The sequence below is a fragment of the Rutilus rutilus genome (genome assembly GCF_951802725.1).
Source record: "Rutilus rutilus genome assembly, chromosome: 10".
Classification (NCBI taxonomy): Eukaryota; Metazoa; Chordata; class Actinopteri; order Cypriniformes; family Leuciscidae; genus Rutilus; species Rutilus rutilus.
In genome coordinates, this window is record NC_140215.1 from 9,999,816 (window position 1) to 10,026,542 (window position 26,727).

Sequence of the window (26,727 nt, forward strand, 5' to 3'; positions counted from 1 at the left end):
TTGTTGGGTCATTGTTAAATGAGAAATAATGGCTCTTGATTGTTGGCTGTTAGCCTGCAGTGTCCCTTGAATACAGAGCAGAGCCCAATGAGCTGTAACTCGCTGTTGCCGTAGCGCTGTGACGGGGATGGGGGTCCTGGCCAATCAGGAAACAGCACTTAATAGCCTGTCTGCTTAATAGGAGGCATAACCTGCTCTGAATGAAATTATGTGCCTGGAGACTAACATCAAACTCTAGTGCCACAAAAGCGAGACCAACCTTGAGAGTTATTGATGACTCGTGTCTTGACAGGATTTGGCCTATTATTCCTTAATAAATCTGCCAGCATCGATGCGTTCATTTGACACTCACATAACACGTTTTTTGATGAGAAGTTGGTTGGTTTCTCTTTAGGCAGCCAGGTAATTTTCCTTTTTAATGAACTTCCATTTGATACAGAGCAGTTTTGTATCATCCTAAAGGGATTTATTTTGCAATAATGACCGGCTGACTACAGTACTACATTACCCTAGTGCTGCACAGCTACTTACAAGACAAGTAAATAAACAGGCACAAAACATTGATTTAAACTGAAACAGGAAAAGGAGAGGAAAGAGATTGCCGAGCGCAACAAGAAACTAGGAAATTGGTGGCAAGCGACAATAAGTCAATTACACATATTAATGGACATCATACAAAAATAATTGACCACATAATGAGGTGACTGACCAATCACAGTCAAGGATTCTATATAATAATTATTTAAAACTAAGGTTTAGTTAAATAACCTATGGAAATATAGAACTACCCTAACTTTTACACATTTACACACTTTTACATTTCAATTTCCTATGGTAGTTTTGCCATTTTCTTTGTCTGATAAATATATTATAGTTAACTTTTACATCGATTTCAAAAGTACAATACAATGTAATAATTTTTTATCCAATAATTTTAGCTGAAATAGGACACAGAATTGCATTATAAAATTATTAAATCATATACACTACCGTTCAAAAGTTTGGAGTTGGTAAGATTTTGTAATGTTATTGAAAGAAGTCTCACCAATTTGATTTTATTTTATTAAAAAACAGTAAATAACAGTAATATTGTGAAATATTACAATTTAAAATAACTTTTTTATATGGGATTTTCTTTAAAAAATTAATTTATGCCAAATTTTCAGCATCATTACTCCAATCTTCAGTGTCACATGATCCTTCAGAAACCTTTCTAATATGCTGATTTGGTGCTCAAGAAACATATCGTGTTATAATCAATGTTGAAAACAGCTGTGCTGTTTAATATTTTTGTGGAAACTATGACACATTTTTTTCCAGGACTCTTTGATTAATAGAAAGTTCAAAATAATATAATTTGACATAAATTGACTTAAATCTTTTGCAACATTATAAATGTATTAATTAGTATTTTCAATTTAATGCATTCTTTGCTGAATAAAACTCATAAATCATGAGTCTAAGTTAAACATGGCTGTCATATTGAGTTGAGCACAATCAGACTCTAATGCACATCTCTTAATGCTCTGAGTCACAAACCTGGGCGAGGGAGAAGATACGAGTACTTGAAGGCATGGAAAACTCTCGCTGCGTGTCGTGCTGCTCTGCCCATGCTCTTTTCAGAGGCAGACGTGGTACAAAGCCGTCCACTGAGGGGTGGCACATTCGCAAAGCCTTCTGGATGCTCTCCTCGAAGGTTCGGCCAACTGCCATGACCTGTGAGGGGAGGAAATAAGAGAAAAGAATGGAGACGGGAGCCTTTTTTTGCCTATTTCTGTAAATCAACAGCACTGAATTAACTGTGATATGGATTTAAACGAAATTGGCAATAAAGAATTAAAATCCTAATTCGGTCTTGGATTAGTTTTAATCTGTGCTAGAAAGCAGCAGTTCGATTGCCATGACAACTGCTGCACCTCTCCAACACTCTTCATGGCACTGCCGATCTCCCGAGACATCCCTTGGAAGCGGTCCAGATCCCAGCGAGGGATTTTGGTGACAATGTAATCCAAACTGGGCTCAAAACAGGCCGTGGTCTGCTCCGATACTGCATTCTTTATGTCCGGCAGAGGAATGCCCAGAGCTAGTTTAGCAGCTACAAATGCTAGAGGGTACCTAATGAGAAGGGTCAGAAAGCCGCCATGTCATATAATGGATAACATTATCTACAATAATAGAACAATAGTAACTTATAATTATTTAAAGTTCATCTTACTCTAAAATTACATCTTTTAAGATCTCAATTGTTTCTCCTAAACAGCAATGAAAAATGAAAGCAAATTGTGACTGAGACCCCAGTAATTTCACATGTGTCACCTCTAGTATTTAAAAAAAAATCTCAGCAGTGTCCCAAACCGTGTCCAGATTTGTCAATATAGCGAAGTCTGCAAAACTGCCAATGATCAAACTATTTAAGCTGTGATATCCATATATAACATCAATTCTCTTACTTCTCCTAATGAATTTAAGGAGAAACATCTGAGAAAGTTGATTTTAATAAATTAAAATCTCCTATTGGAATTTAGAAAATATTAATAAACCTAGACCTTAACATGATTTAAATAACAATGCTTTCCAAAAATCCCTCCATAATGATTTTCCGAAGAAAAAAAAAAATAGCCCCACATGGTATTAAAACTATTTTTGCCTCTTCACACTAATCTTTTTATAAGACAACAAAATCTGTTCTGTTTATTCCACACAATTGTGGCATCAATGCTTTCAAAATATATAGATTCATTTCACACTGAACAGACAGAGTGGTGGGTGGGTGTTTTTTAGAGTCTGGCTCCCAACATACATAGAACTTTGGCTGCAGTCAGTTCTCAATATTTTGGTGACAAAAAAACTCAAAACTAAAGACAGTGTGAAACTGACACCTTCAGTTGATCACAGAGAAACGTCTGTTTCTCAGGTAAATTTGAACCAAGCCAAAGCAATTTACACTCTTAAATCCGTACCATACAGCATTAAATAAACTCAAATACAACACAGTGAGGAGCCTAAAGACGTACGGTAACTAACTGTGGCTATACGGTGGCTCCCCATAAAGCAGCATTTATGCTTATATTCTTTAAAAAATATGGATGTATTATTAAATAATTATTTGGTGTGCAGATCTCACCCTGTAGCTTTGGACGCCAGTGCTGAGCTTCTGGAGAGGCGGGCATTCACCTCAATGATACAGTACTCCAGAGAGGACGGATTCAGGGCATACTGGATATTACACTCTCCCACAATGCCTAGATGACGCACCACCTTAATAGCGGTCTCTCTCAGCATGTGGTACTCCTCATTGGACAGAGTCTGGCTGGGTGCAACCACAATGGAGTCACCTTTGAGATGACCAGAAAGGGCTATTAACTGAAGCGCTTGAGGATTTTCAATGCATATGATGTGACTGGTGTTTAAATTAAAATGTCTTTAAGGTTTATGAATATGGATGTGTGTATGCTGGGGTCAATGACAAACAAGGACGTATGAGGAGAAAAAGTATTTTTAAAATCTAGTTCAACATGCATATGACTACCAATTATTAAAAATGTAATCTTCAATTAAACATTTTTTAAGAGATAATTTTCATTCTCAAAAAGTTTGCAACCATTGAGGTAAAAAGTAATTAAATATTTTCCTTACACCCAGAAAACATGCAAGTGTTGAAAATATTGATCAAAGAAAATAATTAATTCTTCACATATTTCATAATTTTTTCAATTATCAATATCATAGGTGTTTGACCAATTTGAAAGCCTAAACTAACCTATATTATTCTATTAAAACACGCAATATTGAAATATTTCAAATATATAAATTAAACAGTATATATATACACATACATACATACATACATATACATATATATATATATACACATATATATATATATATATATATACACACATATATATATATATACACTTTTTAATTTATATATATATAAAATATTATTTATACTTTTTAATTATATATAAAATAATAAAAAAGATTTTATTCTACATGTGGTACCTGTGTGGATGCCCAGAGGGTCAAAGTTCTCCATATTGCAGACAGTGACACAGTTGTCAGCGACATCTCTCACCACCTCATATTCCACTTCCTTCCAGCCCAGCAGGGACTTTTCCACCAGGATCTGCCTGCTCATGGCCAGGGCCTGTAACAGAACAGAGTAAAAGAATGAAAGGACTTAACCCACTTTCATCATGCCAAACCATCTAGAAAGCGTCCATATCATAGGGAATCAAAATTTCCTTGATCTTCTCGAGATAAAAGAGTGTACTATGAACACATACCGTAACTTTCAGAACTCATACTTCATACCCAGCAAAAAAAAATGCTATTTATTAAGACCCTAAGCTGCAAAAATGTAGGTTTATTGATGCATGAAGCATGTGAAAAATATACTGGGCCTGACAGCAAACCCAAAGCAGACATATAAGTTAGAAACATATTTAAATAGGAGAAATCATCAAAATATTATCAACAAAAGATTTTTGGCACAAAAAAATAACATTATTAGTGGACATTGGGGGAAAAACCAAAAGAAAAGAAAAACGTACAACATGACCTCTTAAATCAAACATGAAACAATCTTTAAAAAAATTCAGAGCATCAGCATGAATAGAAATAATTAACATCATGTTGTGTGATGTTTTACAGTGCTTACCTTGCGAGCGGTGTCCTCTAGCTTCTCTCTATTAGCACACAGGCCTGAACCCAGGCCACCCAGGGCATAAGCTGATCTCAGCATGACTGGGTAGCCAATCTCCTCTGCTGCCTTCAAGGCATCTGCCACCTTCCAGACAAAAAGGATCATAATCACAGACAAATATCTACTCAAACAGTGTCAAACTGTAGCATTTACTTTGAAAAGTTTCTCTAAAAACTTAAATAAGACAGCAGCACAACTTTGAGCAGTACCACATTTTCCATCTCACCGTTTTAACAGCAATACTGGGAGCAATCTTTTCGTTGATCTCCATTAGTTTATCTGAAAAGAGTTGCCGATCCTCAGTGGCCATGATGGACTCCACAGGTGTGCCCAAAACCTGCACTCCATACTTCTGCAGGACGCCACTCTGAAAGAGCTCCACACCTGTGACCATGGACAGGAACATAATGTACCATCAATCAATCCTTTCAGTCCTGTTAAATTCGGTGTGTATGTGTAATGCCGATTGCTCACCGCAGTTGAGAGCCGTCTGTCCACCCATGGAGAGCAGGATGCCGTCGGGTCGCTCTACTCTGATCACCTCTGACACAAATTGAGGAGTGACGGGCAGGAAGTACACAGTGTCTGCCTGCTTGGTGCCAACTTCGTTAGTTTGTACAGAGGCAATGTTGGGGTTAATCAAAACTGTTTGCAAGTTTTCCTCCTGTAGACAGAAACAAGAAACACTGCTGTGAGAAAGAACACTTGTACTGTTGTTCTCAAACTATGGTACTCTGGAAATGTAAAACTCTTTAATAAAAAGCATAGAATTCATTTATTATTATTATTATTATTTTTATTATTAATATTCACAATCCTAGACACACACGTGCTAAAACTAACAAGATTAAAAATAATTTTCTGTAATTTAAATTAAATATGAATAAAAATATTACTCAACCAAAAAATTTTAATGTTGCCTTGGATTCTAACTGAAATCATTTTAAGTTGAAGTACTAAAATTACCAAAACAAATACAAATACATTTTGTTAAATATAGAACGATTAAACAAGTCTAATAAAACTGAAACTAAAAAGCACAAAATTGCCCAAACTGAAACTAAAAATGAAATTCAAAAAAAGAACTGAAAATATAAAAATAAAAGCTAATTAAAAATATCGCTAAATATTAGAATAGTATATAAATAATACTAAAATAACACTAACATGTGATATGAGATTTAAAAATTTATTTTAAATTGATATTAATCAAAGCATGGCATTATGTGTTACTAACAGCCCTTAAGATTGACGTTTTGGATGATGGTGTGCTAATGTCCCAACTAGCTTTACCAGCAAGACTTCCTTGGTCAACCAGATTTACCACAAAACATTTTTGCTGGTGAACACATCTATGTCTAGTAGGGCTGTCCCCGACTATGGATTTTCATAGTCGAATCAGAATCGTCATGTCTTGCCAATAGTCGACTAATAGTCGAATCATGTGTATGGGGGCGGGGCTTTAACGTTTCAAAGCCGCGATGTACAGAAAATCACACAAAGATATAGAAGAAAATGTATAAAAACATTTTGGATCAATAAAACTAAGAAATAACATAACTCCAGAAAGGCCACACTGCAGAAAGGATTTGCATTTCACATGCAAATCAAATTAAATCGGCTAAATTACCTGTGCGAGCAGGCCAGCCTACAGCACAACATCGATGCACCGAAAAAATAAACAATTAATTTACTAAAATTAAATTAGAACAGAATAGGCCTATACCTTTCTAATAAATAAAAAATACAAAACGAAATAAATTAGAATCAAGTCACAAGATGAGGAGCAAATGTGTGCAAAATGCCTAAAGTGCAGGGGAACATATATTCAAAACACAAGCCACAAATAGTTAGATTAGATAACCCTGACAGATTAATAAATAAAATAAAAATAAAGAACGATAGTAGCCAGAATTTTCAACTTTGTCTTTTTAACTGCAGAAACAACAATAGGCTAAATGCTAAACTGGAGGCCGTCTTTTTAGCTAAAAATGTTCACAGCATCCAAAAATCAAATTAGAACCGGCTGAAAAGTTTTGAAATCACTTGTACCCTACCTGATCGAGAGAACAAACCAGTCTTTCACTCTGTCTGTGTCCGTTGGAGTCTTTTCAAATTGTGCGCGCGGATAAAATACATTCTAACGTGAAACCCAGTCTATGCGTGAAACGTGTTAACGTTGGCCGGCAGAAGTGCGATAATGGTTTTCCTGATGCTAAATCCAGCCTTGGAGAATATCCTTTCTGATGGTGTACATCCACACTTTAGATTTTCTTATCCCAGACATTGTTAAAGATTTAAATCCTTGCCGCGAAGACGCTCCTCTGTCGGTCACGGATCGAAAGTGAAACTTAAATCTGTCACGGGGTGTTTGGATTTATTCACGCACGTTAAAAAAATATTTATTAAAAGCTTCTTTCTTTGCACATTTTTATATACAGCATTGTCATAATAGGCTGAATATTAACGTATTGACATAAAAGCTAGTTCTATGTGAAATTGAGCGCCCTCATATAGCCAAAAGGGGCATGATCCTCGTTTCATAACACCTCTGCGAAGATTCGACCATGAGATCGGTAGTCGAATCAGGCTCCTCCTATCGAAGCATCGAATCTTCGACTATTCGGGGTCACCCCTAATGTCTAGTCAATTGACAACAAACAAGCACTAACTTACATACACAATCTTTTACCTTCAAAAAATTATTCTAAGGCCTAAACAAGATCAGAAAGACTCTATTTGCTTTTATAAATGCTTATAAAAACAGGGGCAGCATGACTGTGAAAAGGTGGTACTTGGATAGTCTGACTTGGTACTTGGCCTGAAAGGTGTGAGAAGGACTGAACTAGGTCACTGCAAAAAGGTAGAACCCGCAAAAATAAACAAAACAGCTCACCTTCATTGCTTTGACGGCCTGGGATCCTGAGTAGTCAAACTCTCCAGCCTGACCAATGGACAGGCCTCCAGACCCCAGCACCAGCACTTTGGATACCTGGATAAAACAAGGACAACAAACAAGTGTCTGTTTCTGTACTGTACTCAACACAACCTGACAGCAGAGAGGACTTCCAACTTATGTAGTTTGTCTCCCCCACCTGGATTCTCTGAGGAACAGCAGGTTTCTTTGGCATCACAGATGCGATGCTCCCCTCCTTCCCCTTCCTTATCAGAGAGATGAAAGCATCAAACAGGAACTATAAAAGATAATTGAAGAAAGTGTTCAAGTACACTGGCTGGTTTTTAATGAAATAATCAGCACCCCGCTGTGTAGGGCAGTCATGTATGAATCCCTATGGAGGATTCAACACAACATGATCAAGAGAGGACATTCAGCCATGAAAAACAAAAAGATCAGACTCTTCACAATCCTCTGACAGTGCTGCGGTACCTCTGTGTCTGTGGGTCCTCCCTTGGCCTCAGGGTGAAACTGCGCTGTGAACACTGGCTTGGTATTATGCATAATGCCCTGGAAGAGTAGAAGAGAAAACAGTGTTCGGAGTTAACCTAGTAGATTCCTCTAAAAGCAAAACGAAAGGTTTTTACAAATATGAATATTTTCTATAAGAGTTAATTATCAATAAAGACAGACGCTATAGTAGTCAAACCAATGAGGAGGTGTTACTTTAAAGGAGATCAACCACTGAAGCGAAATGCATCACTAAAAAACCTTAATTAATTTTTCCACAGTAAGTCACAGTTAAAGTGATAGATCATCCAAGAATGACAACATTTTTGAGTCTGACAGAAAGACTCCCCTTTACTTTCATTATATGGAAAAATTCACATTTTCACTCATGCTCCGAGGAAGAGAGAAGGTTAAACAGGTTTGAAACGACATAAGGATGAGGAAATTATGACAATTTAAATAGTTTTGGGTGAAGCATCCCTTTTAGGTTAAATCCAGACCTCATTGGTTCCATCATTTGCGTTGGTGAAGAGAGGACTCCAGCCTGGAGGTAGAGACTCGCTGTCTATGCCATACCCATGATTCTGAGCTGTGATGAAAGCTTGGCCCGTCATCACGTTCACAACTGGCTGGTTTTGGCCTCTGCAAAAAAAATCTTTTTAATTAGTCTAAGGTTACAAATGACAAAAGTTATGCTTTCTCTTCTTCTGCCATGATATTTTTTGCCTTGAATTCCATTTCCAGACCCACATGAAATCAAATTTGACAGTAAATTTGACTATGTACCAGATTATATAGCAGACAATAATAATAATAATAATAATAATAATAATAATAATAATAATTAGTACCTGTTTCCCATTGGTAGTTTATAAGACTGTGCACCAGCTGCGAGAGCTGTGATTTGATTCCCCATACAAATACCAAACACTGGCTGAGGACGGTCACTTTCCAGCACCTGAAGGTCAATATGATTGCGGGATGAAAGATGAGCAGTGACAATTTATTAATTTTCAAATTCCCATATTAGTTTACATAGCTGAACTTAATCTTTTTTTCACTTGTTTTCTAATGTAAATGTTTTCTGTTTGTAGACTACTTTACTTCTGTAATGTAATATATTTCCAAGGAAAACAGCACATTAAATGAAAAAATAACAGTGTGGCCTAATTGATGTCAGCAGAAAATGAAAGTTGTTTCAGATGAATGATTCCAAATGAATTGTTCAAAACAATGAGAATATTATCTATCATACCTTGCGAACATTTTGAATCAAGGTCTTTGCCAGTGAAGGATCTCCTGGGCCGTTGGAAATGAAGAGACCGTCATACTCCAAACTCATCAGGTCTTGGTCCCATGGCACTAAATGCACCTCTGCTCCATGCTATGATATAAAAATGAAAAGATTTGAAATATGATTAGCTATAATGTATATTGCTTCCACAGAAGAAGACCACAGCCAAAATCCCCTACCTTGACAAGTAGTCTTATAATATTGTGCTTGATTCCACAGTCAACAGCAACCACTTTGATTGGGTTACCTTTCCCAAACACTTGAATATCCTTAAAGCAGGAAGAGACATGATGAACACTCACTGAAAATGCAGTCACAGCACTTTGATCGAGTATGCAGGTTACCTTGGTAGAGACCTCAGCCACTAGATTCCGTTGGTTTGGGTCTGTGATCTCCACTTGCTGACCATCAAATTCAATCTTACCCAAAACGGTACCCTTATTAGAGGAAAGAAAAAGGAACCTTCAGAATGTATTTAGGACAAGCTGTGCATACTTCAAAGTTGTGTAAATTCTGACCTTGTCTCTAATGATCTTTGTCAGCATCCTAGTATCTATCCCAAAAAGTGCCGGCACCTGCAAGTAAAAAAAAAAAACGCTTTAAATACTGTAAGTAAGTAGAAGTAGACTATATGGAAACACACCTTCTCCTCTTGAAGCCACTGTGCCAGTGATTTTACAGAATTCCAGTGACTGTACTCATGACTGTAGTCCTGAACCAGCAATCCTGACACCTTCCAACAACAAATACATGGAAAAAAACAATCATGACTGCAGATAAGGGTAGAATATATATTAACATTTAAGTATTTGGCTGACAATTTTATCCAAAAGTGACTTATACCGCATTCAAGGTATATATTTTATCAGTTTGTGTATTCCCTAATAATCAAACACATGATCTTCGCATTGCTAGTACTGTACGAGCTCCACAGCTCACCTGAATGCGATCAGACTCCACATTTTTCTTCAGTCCCAGTTCATCCAGCTCCTGTGTGTTGGGAACACCATAGTTTCCCACAATGGGGTAGGTGAGGGTCAGGATCTGCCCTCTGTAACTGGGGTCTGTCAGAGCTTCAGGATAGCTGGAGAGATGATAAACAAACTTTAAGATGCTTAAAGTCAGCATCAAACTAAACTTGCTAAAGTCTTTTCTTCCATATTGTGATGCATTTCCAAGTGAAATGGCTTCTGGAACAAGAAACAAAGAAAAAATGTAAGGCTACATTGTGGTTTGCTATTGCTGCGATCTCAATGTTCGCCCTCATGCCGAAAAACACGTCAAGAGGGAGGGGAAGTCATTTTGATTAAAGATTACAAGGGCACATACATTTAAAAATAAATAATGTGCATAGATAAATCATTTATAATAAATACTGCAATCATATACTCTAAAAATACAAGAATTGTCCATTTTGATTGCATGGTGACTTAAAGCAAATATGACAGTAATCTCTGTATATTATTGACTTGACAAAGTAACTGGTTGATTGCATGAGTGTTGTCACTGATTGGTTATCTGGAAAGTTGTTTCTTTTGCACTTTTCCACAGAGCTGCCAAAACACTATATTAATGCATGACCATATTCAGAGGGTCCCTTCTTACCCAACTAGTCCTGTGTTGAAGACCAGCTCTCCAGCTGCAGATTGATCATGACCAAAGGAGTATCCCTTTATCTTGGTTCCATCTTCAAGCACCAGGTGTGCAGTCTGAGTCTGGACATTAGACTAAATTTAAAATGCGTCTGAGGCAAGGATTTCATGATGTGCAACGTGAAGCAAACTTTGAGGCAGATTTCCAGGATTTTTTTTTTCTGTCATATGCCACAGTTAAATTTTCACAAAAGCTTTCTTACCTCATATCATGTAAATGAATACGCTCAACCAATTAACTCAAAGATAACACACCTTAAAGCTGAGCAGCCTCGTTGATGTTCTCCAGTTGCGCCATCCCAACCTCAGTGATTTGGCAACTCCACAGACTGTTAAGATTTTTGACATATTCTATGCAGAAATGTGGTTTTCTCCTTACAAAATGCGCTATTTTCAAACTGTGTGTGAATATCAACTTGAAATGGGTTTAAAATACTTCCAACCACCGGTGAACACTACACAGCGCGCTCCGTCCACCTGCTGCCGCTGTGTAAAGTTAGAGATGGAGAGCACGAGAACACTCTCATCGCTTACTCAACGCGCTGTGCTCTGATTGGTCAGTTTCACTTCGACGGCAGAAGACGATGCAGGTAATTATTGAATAACTGTTACTATTATCAGAGATTCAAGATTGTAAATAATATATAGAACTCCATGTAAAAAAAAACTGAAAAAAAAAACTAAAAATATAAATATAAAATATAAAAAAGCTAATTCAAAATATTAATAAATGCTATAATAGTTATAAATAATACTAAAATGACAGATAATTACAATAACGAAAAGCATAAATGCAGTTTCATTGTTGCAACATCCACATTACGTAGATTTATAGTAAAACCATAACATCTATTAAACTTCAAATATCACCAAAAATATAAAATAATAAAATACTGTATAATATAAATGTATAAATCTGTTTAGTACTGCAATTTAGGTTTCACTTCAGCCATATTGTGTCACTGTCCATATAATTCAAACAAAACTTTGCATCAGTCTGCAATGCATGCCAGTGCAGACCACAGGCTAAAGCAAATGTCATATGTTGTATTTAGGATTTTTAAAAGGAAGCTCTAATATGCCTTTTAAAGGAGAAGCACACAGACTTCTGATGAAACTACAGCACTTCCTAACCATGCATTCACATTTGCAACCCTGATCCACAGTTTGCTACAGTGAGCAAATCCCTGCTCTTTTCCTCTCCTTCTGACAATAGCGAGAGCCCCTATCAGGGGATTAATGCTGGCGCAGGACTTTGCTGAGCATGCTGGGAGGGCTCAGTTCAAAGGCCGTCACTCTGGTGGATTCAGCAGTCTGTCAGAAACAGCACATAATGTGCTTCACCATTCAGCAAAGACAAAGTCTTCAGACAGGAACAATATACATCAACTGTGGCTGTGGCAGGTTGTAAGCAGTGTCAACTTGACCACAAACCAGACCATGCTTCTGTGTAACAGATGTGTAGCACACTGCACGTTCATATGGGTGAACATTTTGTTTGATTTGTTTTATTATACTTTATGTAGGCTATATAATTAATCTCAATTATAAACTCTTTAAAATTAGCCTACAAAACTTTTACAACATTTATTAAGAATATTAGAGTGAATTCAGGTTGATTCAGCCACCTTAATGGCAAAAAGTGTCTCAATCAACCTGAATTTCCAGATATCATAAAATCAATGTTTTGGCTCCAACTTTATGCGAAACCATGAAATTGGACCGTACCATTTCAGTCAGAAAATGAGGGTCTCTCATTTACCTGTTCACATGTTTTTGCAATCATAGTTTGTGTATTAGTTTAGTTCTGGTTAAATTTTTATATTTGTGCAAATATTGTGGCCATATTTAGGGTATTTGTCAATGGGTTTCATTACGGAATGCTGTTATTTATTTAACACTTACCTTTTGTGTTTTGGATGGTCAGATCTTTGAGACAGAAAGGGGAGCTGGTAAAGCATGTACTATACTATATGGTATTAAAATATTTTCATTTTATATGTTTTATGCAAGAAAGCTAGAAATAGAGAAATAAGCTTTTTGCCTCTACCAGCAGGGGCATACAGTAGAAAATAACCAGCCAAACTCTGATCCATTGTTTTACAGTGCACTGCCCTCTAGCCGTCATCCTATGAAAACTCATCTACTGTTGAGATTCCATGAGATCTGTGAAACAAAAACCAAGCGATGCTTAAACAGTATTTGTTGAGTTTTAACATTATTATGATGAGGGAAAAACGTAACTATCAAGAATATGGCATCCACTGAGTTATTATAATGCAGTTCCTTTTAATTTAAATAAGTAAATAGCATCCAGCTGAATCTAGCATTGTACTTCAGTATGGGATGAAATCATCATGTTTACATTGAATGATTCTCCTACAATGTGATCCTTGTGTCTACATGAGAAATTCAGTGGAGAGAACATCCCTGTCTTAACATAGCCTGCAATATTTCAGTGCTCTTTTTCTATTCTAAGAGCCTGCTGGCATTAACGGAAAATTGCTAAGTGATTAGGGAGTATGGGGTGTTTCAGAAATGCATAGCTTTCTATTATAGCTCACACTACACAAATACGGTTAGTTTCTTCTTCTGGAGCCCATCCATTTTGGCCGGGATCCCATTTGCTGTTTTCAAAGATCCCCAGCCATATACAAGGGTCTGAAAATAACCAAGGCCATGTTGGTCTCTATCTAAACTCATTAGTTGTGTCTTTCCTCTATGGATGACAACAGAATAAAATGAGTGACCATTTTTCACAAAAAAAAGAAAAGAAAAAAAAAACCTTAAATAATGCATGCAAGGTTAAAGTCGATTCATTTATATAAATTAATAAAGCCATTTTGGAACTTTCAGAGATTCAGAAACTTGAGCAAACATTTTTTTTATTTTTTTTTATTGTTATTTATTTATGTATATTTAGGTGTAAGATTTAGGGGCCTGTCATTGCAATAGCTGTTTTATTTTGTCATCCTGAAGAGCTTATCCACATCTCAGCATATCTAATGCAGCACTAGAACATTCTGCCAGCCTCTAGTATATGCAAATGATTCCTTCTTTGTATTTTATTCCATCTCAGCACTTGAACCAGAAGTGATGGGCGGGCTTCTCTGATGACGTGTGTTGGTGACTTCAGCAATTCCAAGGAACTATAATAGGTATTCTTTTAGAGTAGGGGCTGCCGTTCCAATGGCTTGGAGACCCTCATTGGGAGTAGCAGTCACTTTTCAATGCTGTGTGCTGCTTTGTTTAGCTTTACCCTAATCTGTCTGAGATGGCTTTAAGGGTAAGGAGCTGTGCCCCCCCACCCCCCCACCCGCTCAGAGAGATCCCAAGAAAACTTTGCACCTCTTCAGGAAGGGCTATAAATAAAGCCCATCTGTCCAGGGGCTAAGTTACAATCCCATTCCTTATGGAATTAGTAAGGAGTGAGGAGAGTGAGTAACACTTTTAGTTATGGGGATTCACATCAGAACCCTTGAGGTCCGAACTATGCAGAATCTGTGACCTCTATGAGTCAGAGTGCTTCTGTTGCTCTGTTGAGGTTATCTGAAAATAGCGCGTCACTTCCTTCTCTATTCTTAAGACAGCAGCGCCATGTTTCATTCACCCAGTGCAGTTTGTCCTTCAGTATCTCTTGAATCATACAGCCAACTGAGGTAGATACATTATTCACACTATTTTATATAGGATGTGAGAAAATATCCAAAATTGTATACTTGTATCTGTCAGAAGTGTTTAAAATATCATATTTGTGAGTGTTTAAGGCCCAAACTCAGCTCTATGTGACATCATGAGGATATTAGACATTTTCCTGTCCCAGACATGGGAGTGACAATAAAAGAGACAGCTTCACCTCTGAATAGTTTCAATGTGTTGTTAGCTGATACTGTGAGCCAGTACAGTTTCAGAGTCACGTTCAGTCAACATTCAGACATAATAACAACAACAGCAATAATAAAAACATTTGCAAAGAGAGACACAAATATAAGATTAAGAAGTATTGCTATGGGATAGGTGTAGTTGTGTTTATTTTTTGCATATAGTTGTGGGTATATACAATATTATCATCCCATATCAGTATTCTAATGTTATAAGACACCTGTGACTAATGCCTAAAATAGTAAAAAAAAATATATATTTTTAGACACTGTACAAATCCGTTAGATTGTATATGCCTCTTTAGTCACTGATGCATACTGTTGTATTGTCCAATTATCAAAATTATATTTATAGGATAAGATCAGAAATTAGTCCACATATAAAAGTGCTAGGATTTAACCGAAAAATAATTCAAACAAATCATGTTAAGTCAATGCATGTTATTTATCAGGTGGAAAATATGTACTATCGAAGAAAACCATCGTTATTTCCTTGGCCACACGTGAAGTGTTTCACTGTGAGACCTTTTCACCTTTCCCCTGAGTGTCTGTCTCCTCCCTCACGGTTGGCACGTCCTCACTGTTGCGCTCTCAAAAAGACACTTAATGAATCCAGAGATGTGCGTCACCACGGCATGACACCCTGCAGGCTTTTTACTGTATGATGGGCATAAGCTTGCTTACCTCATTAGTATAGCTTTGTGTAGTTTGAGGAGAGTCAGATGGGAATGTTTTCATACCTGAGTTGGAGTAGCATGTTTATGATGCAGGGGTTTTATATTTACATGTATGCTTCACTCTGTCTCAGGTTGCTGTGGAAAACAGGATATTTTTGTGCTGATCACATGATACACTGAAAACATATGACTGAATGACGTAAAACGAGTCACATGTGTTATTATTGGTTGACACTCTGTTGTTTCATCTTTATATGATTCAGTTCATATTTTAACTCAAAGGATAACTTTTGTGATATATTTAAACATTCTTAAAGGGATAGTCCACTCAAATATTTAAATTCTGTCATCATTTACTCACCCTCATGTTGTTCCAAACCTGGGGCCTCATTTATAAAACTGTGCGTAGGAACCTTACTAAAAGTGTACGTACGCACAAAAGCCAAAAATGGCGTACGCAAAAAAATATTCAGACTTATAAAACCGTGCGTACGCCAGTACCTGCGCAGAATTCACTTTATAAATCCCAGTCAGCGGAAGATTGTGCGTACATGCGTCTCCACCCGAAATAACCATATATGGAGCTTACAACGCCTAGTTTTACTATGCAGATCCTCATCTACATATCATTTGCATATGATTATTCATCCACGTGATAACTTAAACGTTATCACGTGGATGAATAATCATATGCAAATGATATAAACGGTACAAGAAACATTACATTAATACAAATCAAGTAGTTATCCTTGCCTTGTTTTTGAATAGCCTACATAAATCAAATAGTGTAAAATACATTTCAGAGAAAGTTTTTCTCAATCTTTTCCACTTGCCGTATTGTATTTTTAATTGATTTATATTTTTAATGGAAACAGATAGGCCTTGGGCATTATTTGCACGAAACTATTTTCTCAGACTGGTATTATCATGATAAGCAATTATCTCTGTGGTTAAAACATTAAAACGCAGCACGCCACAGGAAAAGTGTTCAAAAACAATCGCATCCACAACAAATATTTCTATTGATTGAATTGAATATAAAAAAATGTTGTAACTTTTCAGTATGATTTCATGTTTAAGTGTTTAACTCCATAATTTGAATGGCATATTTAATCTAAATGTTTATATCAGAAGTAAAACATAGTTTAAATCATTATTTTATTTATTTAAACTGCGTCAGTTTCACTAAACGGCCCAACGCGCTCGCTGGCGCGGACATAAGAAGGAATGGATATTTGCTTCAAGTGACAGGCTTGGTGAGGGAAATTATATTTGTATTATCTTTCTGTATTATGTTTAATTTTAATTCTAAATTCTAAAAGTGACCAAAAAGACATTTAACTCCAACTCACCATCGGTGTCGCCAAACTGCTCCGTCTCCAAAATGTGCGTACGCATGGGTCAGAGTTTGCGTGTAGGTGCGCATATTTTCACGTCAAGTTTTTCTTCATAAATCCCACCTTTTGCGCAGGAACTGGCGTACGCATGTTTTCAGCCCCGTTTTGTGCGTACGCAAGCTTTATAAATGAGGCCCCAGATATTTTGAAGAATGTTGGTAACCAAACAGTTTGGCTACCCATTATTGACTTTCATTGTATGGTCAAAAAATATAATGGAAGTCAATGGAACTGATACATTTTGGTTACCATCTTTCCACAAAATGTTTTCTTTTGTTTTCCACAGAAAAAAGGAATGCATACAGGTTTGGAACAACATGAGGGTATGTAAATGATGACAGAACTTTTATTTTTGGGTGGACTAACCCTTTAAGCACCTTTATTTAGCACCAAATGCATACACATTTTTTAACTTTAGGGGAAAATTAAGAATCAAGGCCAAACAACTCACACAACAGGAGTCATCTATGGACATGTTGAGTCTTCCATCAAACTTGATGACTCCTCCCCATCCCCACTAACCTTACCAAATAACTAAGCAGGCTAAAAGTGAGTTAGCTGCTAAAATCATTAAGAGTTGAGGGGGGTGTTGGTTCTGATGGGCAGGTGGGTGGGACAGGAGGGGGGAAGGTTCTTAGAGAAGGTACTTCTAGATGGCAGGGGTGAGCCCTGATGACAGCTGGGATACAACTGAAGGGGGTCAAAGAAAGCAGGTCCAAGCCTCCACAAGGGGAAAGCAGTGGGGTTGAGAAGGGTGAATGAATATCTTGCGTCTCTACGTTAATGGCGCTCCTCTGGGGGTGGGGAAAGGGCCAGCAAGACATATTTAGATGAGAGAGGGGTGGGGGAAATTGTCTATGTGCTTTGTGAGGTAACGGGCATCAGCAGCTGAGGTCTCCTTAAGACTTTCAGACTCCAATAACTCCCTTTCCCAAGAGTCCAGGCTGAGATGAACAAAGACTGTTTAGTCACTCAATGTCACTATCAACTTTCATTCACTTCACAGTTTGATTTCTCTCTGCCTCTCATCATTTCTCATACTGTCTGCACTTTGCTCACACACATGATAAGGGACGAATTTGGATGCTGGAAGAGATCCACTCTTCGACAAACATCTCTCCCTACTCAGATGACTCCTGGGCTTCTAGCACATGGAAGATCAGTCTGAAACACAATTTGTGTACAGTAGGCTACATGAAAATTGTTTTACATTTCCATTTTATTATTTTTTTTATTTTAAAATAATTAAAATATTATCAGATATTTATTTTATTCAATATTTTATTTCTATTTAATAACTATTTTCTTATTTCAACAAAGTAGCCACATTCACTCTCATCAAAATGTTAGATAATTTACATTAATTAACTTCCTTTTTTCGTCCTTTGACATTTCACTTTCACTGAAATGACAACATACCAGCATACTTTCATTTATTTGGGAGAAAGTGGTCACATTCTAGCCACCTGTCCTGGTATTTTTAGCCATAATCTGGTGCCATTACACATTCTTTGAAACATTATTGTGAGGATGTAAACAATAGTAAAAATATGGTAACACTTTACAATAAGGTTCATTGGTTAACATTAGTTAACTACATAAGTTAGCATGAACTAATAATGAACTCCACTTACACAGTATTTATTAATCTTTGTTAATGTTAATTTCAACGTTTACCAATACTTTATTAAAATCTTGTTAACATTAGTGAATGCACTATGAACTAACAAGAACAAACAATGAACAGCTTTATTTTTAACTGACATTAACAAAGATTAACAAATAAAGCAGGCTATTGCTCATGTTTAGTTCATGTTAGTTAATACATAATGTTATTAATAATGTTAACAAATGAACCTTATTGTAAAGTGTTAGCCTACCAAAAAATAAAAAAATAAAAAAATTGAATGTTGCCATGATCTGTAAATTAAAGACAATAATGACAGTGTTTTGACAATAAACTTCCGTCCGATTGCGAGTGTCTCGCTGGATTGCATCCTCACGACCGCCATTTTATTTACACTTTCTACAGTTTCACAGTCACATTTCCCTCCATATAGTTTCACGACGAAAGTTTTTTTTTTATTATTATTATTTTTTTTTTATAAGCAAGCAGTAAACTAGGAACACATCTTAAATATATTATAAAAGTCTCCATTAAAAAAGGTGGTTGCGGTACACATTTAATCCGCACGAGCCCTAATCATTTCTCAAGAAAATTCGCGGGTTGTTGTCTGACCTAAAGTTGAAATGAGATTTACGACCCTTTTCACCGCGCTTCGCCCCCTTCTCCATTTGGGGCGCGCGAGCCCTCCCCTCTGTGGCCAACGACCCAATCCGCCTGAGCATCAGTCTGACATCAACTCCGAGGTACATAATACGAGGTATATAAACATCTATGCTTACCTTGAGAATGCTGAGTATCCTCCAAGCTGTGGTCCACTCCCTGTGTTAACTTCCTTCCCGGCGGACAAATAACTTAGACTAAAAAAAATGGCACCTAAGAAGGACGCTAAGAAGCCCGATCCCCCCAAGGCTGCAGCTGCACCTGCTCCTGCTCCCGCGCCCGAACCTGAGGCCCCACCTAAACCCGCTGCAGTGGATCTGTCCGCTGTGAAGGTAACCACCATTCCTGTCATATCAAACAGACAGATTCTCAGTGAAAAGTTAATTCTACTGCTCACTCTTTACAGTGACATTTGCAGTGATAGCCGACATTGAAGTATGCAGTTTGTTATAGCATTTTTTAAAACTAAATTACAAATCAGACATTTTTAAAAATGAATAGTAACCTATGTCATGAATGCTGATTTTATCAATACATATTTTCCACCTACAGAATAATGTATATTATTTACATGCCAGGGATTACATGCATTTGCTTTTAATGAAGCAATAAATCCATAATATCTGTAAGTTATTCTGACGTTTTATAGCCTTCAGTATCATTTTGCTTATTTCTGAAAAGGCCTGCATTTACACTTTCATTGTGTATTTTACATAACTACACTGTCATGAAAGTTTGATCCTTATATTTGAATTTACATGACCTGCTTATTTTGTTAGGCATGTTAAACTGTTTGCTAATGACTTAAGTCATTATAAGCGGTTGCCTAAGGTTGCTCTATTGCCTGATGACCGCTGGAAATATTATTGGCGGATTCAGCACCACGGATAGTTCCGGATAAGTTCTGTTTTTTCCTGCATAACTACAATCAAAGGTCACACCCCTTTTTTGATTGGCCCAGATAGCCAAATGTGGAGAAGTTTCACATGGCCAAACATGGAGCTCCTTAATGTTCTGTAAGCAGCTGAGCAACTAAATTAAGCATGCCAAGATCTGGGGCTCTCACTCTTCAGTTTTCTATTAAAGCAGCTGTTTGTGAATGACTCACCTGTCATAACGGTGTTAGTGATGTGATGGATTTTCTCAGGTCTTGAAAATCATCCCACATCTTCAGGCTATGCACATATTCTCCCTGATTTATGTTGTGGAAATTTGCATGGCTGATTATTATTTTACGAAAGTGTTTTGCTTCAACCATTACTCCGACTGCCCTGATATTTACCATACCCGATATATCTTATTTTCCTTTGATATTCTGACTGATTAATATGATGATAATAATATTATACAATAAAAATTAAAATATAAAATTAGAACAGATCAAATGTAATGTAAACTAAATTATATTACTGTGTTTAAACTGATTTAAACTAACTGGTTTGATTTGTAATTTACATACAGAACACAGACAGAAAGGGCACACAGATCTGTACTTTTATACAGATACTTTCAATATATAAGTATGCAAATATTCTGGAATGGAACAGAATAAAATGTAACTCTAATTTCCTCATATTGCTTATAAAAGAAAATGTCTGCATTAAGGTTGGGTGAGAATTTATAATAGCTTTAATAATACATTTAGCATAACTACACTATGTACTGTTAAACAGATTCAAATGCAGCTGTTATGAATGTTTGATCTATATATGTAAATGTACATAGCCTACTGATCTGCATATTATATTATATTTGTTGATGACTTATGGGATATGAAGTAATATGCACCTCTGGTTTCCTGCAGGTTGATTTCAGCCCGGACCAGATGGAAGGTGAGATTTTTTTATTTTTTATTTTTTTTTGATTCCACAACTGTTGCTCACACCTATGTATGAGTTAACATGGAATGTGGTGCTTAAAATAAAGCAGGAAAAATCCTGCAGAAGGATAATTAGATATTAAATATCCTATTTCAATTCAACTAATTATAATCTGGCAGGAATTTAATGACAAACTAGCAGCAATATTAATTCAAAAGCTTAGAACATTTTAAGTGGTTTGAAGTAAGCAACTTGAGTCAAATTCCCAAAGTGTTTTGGGATTTACTTCTATTGTGCTATAAAGGTCAAGCAATTCAATGCAATTAATTTGCACCATTGTTCAGTGCTGCATTTTACATAGAAGAATGTGGCCATTGCTCCGTGGTGGGCAGCTTTCGCCATCCTGGGTGTGAGTTACACCTCAGTCAGCATTCTGGCCTCACATGGTACTGCCTTTATATGGAGGGAGTTATATTCTTGGGGGAGCATATCCATTCCATGGTGACTCTTTGAATGTCTCCCCCTGCTCCTGTCACTTCGTTGCTGGCAGCTGGCTTTGTGCGGAAATCAGATGAAGCTATTAATCTTTTAGCATATCATATTCCAGTGAGCTAATAGCCATGATGCTGCCCATAGAAATACTGAGCACTGATTATTACTTAGTCTGCTCATCTTTGGTTATCTGTTAAATCAATTTCAACCGTTAAATATGTTTTAACAAATTGAGAAACCCACAAATTTAAAGGTAGTGGTTAAAAAGGGAACCTGATGTTTTGCAAGCACCTGTTTGTTTGAGAGATCTGAATAAAATGCATCATTTTGATGGCCATTGTAGATGCCTATTCATTTTGTTAAAAAAAAATTGTTATAAGCAAAACTGAGTCTCTTAGACTATAAACTGACATATGGCAGACAACTTTGTCTTAATATGCCCAGGTTTGGAGAAAAATTTGTGTGAAAACTGATATCAAATCAATTAAAAAGTCATTTTTCTTTTTGTTGGGGCAAAATAGTAAAAGTCTTTAAAAAATATGCAAAAGTTACATAAAGTTTAATCTTCAAATTAGACATTTAAAGTGCCTATGTACAAGACTTCTGGTTCATTACCACTATAGATCGATAACTAGAAGAATAACGAAGCATGGCGAATGGACAGAGTGCAACTATTTGTGCTAAAACCCATGTGTTTATGATTACAATAATAAAAAATATGATAACTAATACTAGTTTGCAATATTAAGCAGCATATAACACTGTTTTTATACAGCTAAATAACTGGAAGTGAGTTGTGGGCAGGACCATCTGTTTGATGAACCAATGGCAGACAGGGATGTGTTCAGGAAACCTGTTTGAAACTAATGTGTGCAGAAATGACACACTTCAACTTTCAATAATAAAAAAAAATCTCTACACAATTCCAGATTACAGGGAGGCCTTCGGACTTTTCGACAGAGTTGGTGACAGCAAAGTAGCCTTCAACCAGATTGCAGATATCATGCGTGCACTGGGACAGAACCCAACCAACAAAGAGGTTGCATTGATCCTGGGCAACCCCACCGCTGATGGTACATGGATTTTTTTTCCATTCTTTTTATTTTTTTATTTTTTTTATTGGCTACACTGAAAGTACTTCTAGTCAACATTAGCACTGTCAGGAGCTTTCACAGTGAAATATTTCAGATGCCTGTTTGTTTAACTGTAATTGGCAGAAGGTTGGTGTCATGACAGGGGCTTGCAGTGCATTATGTTTCACTGCATCTGCCCTCTATGACTCCTTTATTCACTTATGTCCCTGTTCACAGACATGGCAAACAAGAGAGTCGACTTTGATGGTTTCCTGCCCATGCTGCAGTTTGTGATAAACAGCCCAAACAAGGCAACATTTGATGACTACGTTGAGGGTCTGCGTGTATTCGATAAGGAGGGCAACGGAACAGTAATGGGTGCTGAGCTGCGTATCGTCTTGTCAACACTGGGTAAGTGGCCAAAATGAACAAGTAGATGAGATCACTTCTGCAATTCCAAATTCACATCAATAATGAGAGTGGACTCTTTTGAAACAACACATGTGACGACCTACTCAATCATTTTGAGTTGTTGTTGTTTTTTTACCTTGAAACTTTGAATGAACTGAATGTAAAAGCAAAGTCTGCTTTGTAATTATATATATCAGTGTGCCTCAACCGTTTGACCCCCTTATATTAGCTAAGATATGAACTTTATTTCTGCTTTCATTTTAAAAGCAATTAAAATGAATGTTCTTCTATAAAAACAATTGTCATTGGGGGGGATATGTTCAGTTTACATCTTAAGTTTTATATATAATTAAATAATTTTAAGTCATCCTGTTTGCTGAGGTCCCCTAACTGGGAACCACTGATATAACATAGTATTATAATGTTTCTACTAATCAAGCCTGTTGTCAAGATATAATAATTGAAATGGTGACTGTCATAAAAACATTGAGAAAATTGCATTTTTAAACAGAATTAGATGATTTACTAAAACATAGCCTTCATTAAATTATTAAAACAAGATAAGATAAAAAAATAAAGTATCTATAATAAAGTGCATATATTAATAATTTAAGAATAAACTTTAACGACTTTTCTGAGACAAACGTTGTGACAATCATGTTGTTCACAAACTTTTTTTATGGATATCTTTCCGCGTTTGAAACACTGATTGGCAGATTACAGGAGATATGATACATTTCAGCAAGTTGTACTGTATCTTTCAGCATACCTTCGTTTTTTTAATGCTATACTTAAAAATAAAGGTTCCAAAAGTTTTTTTTTTTAAGAATTAAGAATTTTGGGGTTCCTCAAATAACCTTTTAGTGAACAGGTCTTAAAATATGTACAGTTCTTTTCTTTTTTTATTGTGAAGAATATTTTAAGAATATAAAGAACATTTTGTGCAGTGGTTAAAATGCACTTTAATGGCGAGCTTCTGTCTTTCAGCCTGTTTAATGTCATGATCAAACTATACTTCTCACTTTCCCTGCAGGTGAGAAAATGACTGAAGCTGAGATTGATGCTCTCATGCAAGGCCAGGAGGATGAAAATGGCTGTGTGAACTATGAGGGTCAGTTCAGTTCCTTTCATTGTCTCATTGCACATTAATCACAGTAAAAAAAAATGTATAGAGATAATCGTTGTTTGTTGTCCTGTAATTCTAAGCCAGCATCTCATGGACATTTTTTCAATCTCTTCATTCTAAACAGCTTTCGTCAAACACATCATGTCTGTGTAAGAAGTGAAGAAACTGAAGCATTTCTCCAGATTCCATGTTGTCAGGACATCCAAACAATGTTTCCAAAACCAACTCAGAAACGGATAAAAGGGACACGGGATGTTAGTTATAAACAATTATTTTGTAATTTGTGTTTCCTATTTTTTTTTTTCCACTTGACTCCTATTTCTTTTGTCCATTCTTGGAATCCATTTATTTTTTTTCCAGCTAGTATTCTTGGTGATGTTCTTGCCGGGACAAGCCTCTCCATAGCGGAACACATTGTGAGTGGTGGGGGGTGGGGGGGCATCATGATTACACAAAAATATAAACCACCCCCTTGACCTCTCACTGTCTGGATCGCAAAGTCAAAGGTGCTAAATATACTGCCATTAATGGACTGCCTGCAAAACCTCCTTCCCCTTTCCCCAGAGTCTTAATTTATTTTTCGCCTCTGTCAATTCTCATAATAAACTTTTCACAAAGTATTAGCTTTTGCTGTGATTAATGTCATGGTTTTCATATTCAGCGCACAAGGCAGAAAGGCAAGTGAGAGGTAAGTGAACAGGTAGGTGAACATGACTGATTATAGCAGGTATTTAGAGTCAACATGAAACAGTATTCACAACCCAATTCAGAGTGAAAATGATAAAAGTGATCTTCAAAAAGAAAAACCTAAACTTGGTGGACTTTTTTGGATTGGACATCTGGAATTGATCTGATCAGGAAAAATGGGAAGGTTGTTCACAATGAGTATATCAAGAAAGTAAATGCGGTCAATTTTAAAATTGTTGTTATGTAAAATTATTGGATTTTTCTTTCGTTTTACAGTCCAATGGTATTATTACTATAATAGTAATATATTTCCTTATTGATTTAATAAGTATAATTGAAAAAAAAAAAATGTTTTAATATGTCTAGATAAAAATAATCATATTATTACATAGCCATGTAAACAAGTGTGAATGTGACCTGAGACAACTGAGTTTAACTAAGTATTTTTAACTGTTAAAAAATATATATATATTGGCTGAGTTTTTAAAATAGACTAATTACACCAGACATACTAAGAAAAAGTATCTGTAAACATTGAGTTCAAATTGAGGCCTGCAAAACAAATAATTCATAATGAAAATTTCTGACTCTAAATTCAGATTGAATGAGGCACATTTGAAGCTGCTGCAAAATGCCATTTAAAGGTGCTCTAAGCGATGTCACGCGTTTTTTAGGCCAAAACTTTTTTTGTCACATCCAGCAAACATCTCGTCCTCACTATCCGCAAGCTGCCTGTTCCTTGAACACTGTAAAAAAAACTCGGTCTCTGTAGACAGCCCAGACTCCACAAACGGCGAGAAAAACAAACTAGCCCAGCCTTGGCCACGAAACATAACAAACAGTTATGGCATCCCTTATACTGTGAGCGGCACATATGAGGTGTTTCTGGGTTTTTCTCACTCATTTCTGCTCTTTTGATTGTGGCATTTCTTTGAGGTTTAGAATCCAGTATTTCTGTCATTCTTTTGTCTTTTATGAATTTAATAAAGAACTCTGTCTCGTATTCTGTCCAAACACACCGCGCCTTCTAAGTCAGGTGACTGTAAATGCGCAAAAACTGTTTCCATTGCAGTTTTGCGAAATATTCTTTTTTCGAATTGCCGGAAAAACCACCTCATGCGAGCGTAACAACTTTTTTGCGATAAATGGGAGTTTTCGCGAAATTGACGTGTTTCCATTGGTCGTATTTTCAAATTGCAATTTCAATTTGCGCAATTTGAAGGGTAATGGAAACGCGGCTAATGACTAACGTTAAAATGGTATATTCTTGAGAATTTTGATATGCCCGAAACACGACCAAAGAGACGACATTCCGATGAACAAATCACAAAGAATAGGGAAAAGGAGAAGGAACGCGAAGTCCTGAATTTACATCGGAAAAGCATTCAAAAGGTGGCGAGAACTCCGCCGGCAGAAGGGCTTCCAATACGACATTCAGGTGGCTCTGTTTTTGCTGGACAGGTGGGTAAATCCAGTTTGTGTTTTCTAAATGGTTCATGACTGTTTTAGGAAGCACGGAAGGGAGGGGCAGGGGACGGGATGAGGAGGAGGGAGGGTCGAGCTAGCCTCCGTTTTGTTTGACAATACTTAGAACGTCAACAAGAGGTGACGTCACCCAGCATCGCTTAGAGCACCTTTAAGCTTGCAGAGAGACTGATCAACGATACAGTTCCGTCAGGACCACTATCGTCAAATACGATTGACAATTAGCATACAGTTTGAATAGGCCATATGGTTCTGTTCTGGGCAAGAACTCCCTGCGCATCCATGCAGCCTAGCATGGACAAGAGCAGCAATAACCCCCCTTAGGGGAAAC

General features: G+C 36.7%; 2 protein-coding genes across 2 annotated transcripts in view; one reads left to right on the forward strand and one right to left on the reverse strand.

Moving 5' to 3' along the window:
• cps1 (carbamoyl-phosphate synthase 1, mitochondrial) overlaps nucleotides 1-12,031 on the reverse strand; it is a 42,076-nt gene extending 30,045 nt beyond the window's left edge. The window contains 20 exon segments of the mRNA XM_084422374.1: nucleotides 1,540-1,716; nucleotides 1,917-2,115; nucleotides 3,125-3,335; nucleotides 4,006-4,150; nucleotides 4,664-4,792; nucleotides 4,935-5,092; nucleotides 5,183-5,372; nucleotides 7,605-7,700; nucleotides 7,804-7,902; nucleotides 8,097-8,174; nucleotides 8,615-8,756; nucleotides 8,966-9,072; nucleotides 9,370-9,498; nucleotides 9,588-9,677; nucleotides 9,753-9,845; nucleotides 9,927-9,983; nucleotides 10,052-10,132; nucleotides 10,342-10,492; nucleotides 11,014-11,123; nucleotides 11,316-12,031. Coding sequence (XP_084278500.1) covers nucleotides 1,540-1,716; nucleotides 1,917-2,115; nucleotides 3,125-3,335; nucleotides 4,006-4,150; nucleotides 4,664-4,792; nucleotides 4,935-5,092; nucleotides 5,183-5,372; nucleotides 7,605-7,700; nucleotides 7,804-7,902; nucleotides 8,097-8,174; nucleotides 8,615-8,756; nucleotides 8,966-9,072; nucleotides 9,370-9,498; nucleotides 9,588-9,677; nucleotides 9,753-9,845; nucleotides 9,927-9,983; nucleotides 10,052-10,132; nucleotides 10,342-10,492; nucleotides 11,014-11,123; nucleotides 11,316-11,408 — 2,535 coding nt within the window. The 5' untranslated portion in view covers nucleotides 11,409-12,031.
• Nucleotides 12,032-19,376: 7,345 nt separating this feature from the next.
• On the forward strand, nucleotides 19,377-24,844 carry myl1 (myosin, light chain 1, alkali; skeletal, fast). Its single transcript, XM_084422266.1, has 6 exons — nucleotides 19,377-19,634; nucleotides 21,107-21,134; nucleotides 22,544-22,687; nucleotides 22,925-23,098; nucleotides 24,132-24,209; nucleotides 24,349-24,844. Exons 1-6 carry the CDS (start codon nucleotides 19,509-19,511, stop codon nucleotides 24,375-24,377), a joined length of 579 nt encoding a protein of 192 aa, XP_084278392.1. The 5' UTR covers nucleotides 19,377-19,508; the 3' UTR covers nucleotides 24,378-24,844.
• The last annotated feature ends 1,883 nt before the right edge of the window (nucleotides 24,845-26,727 follow it).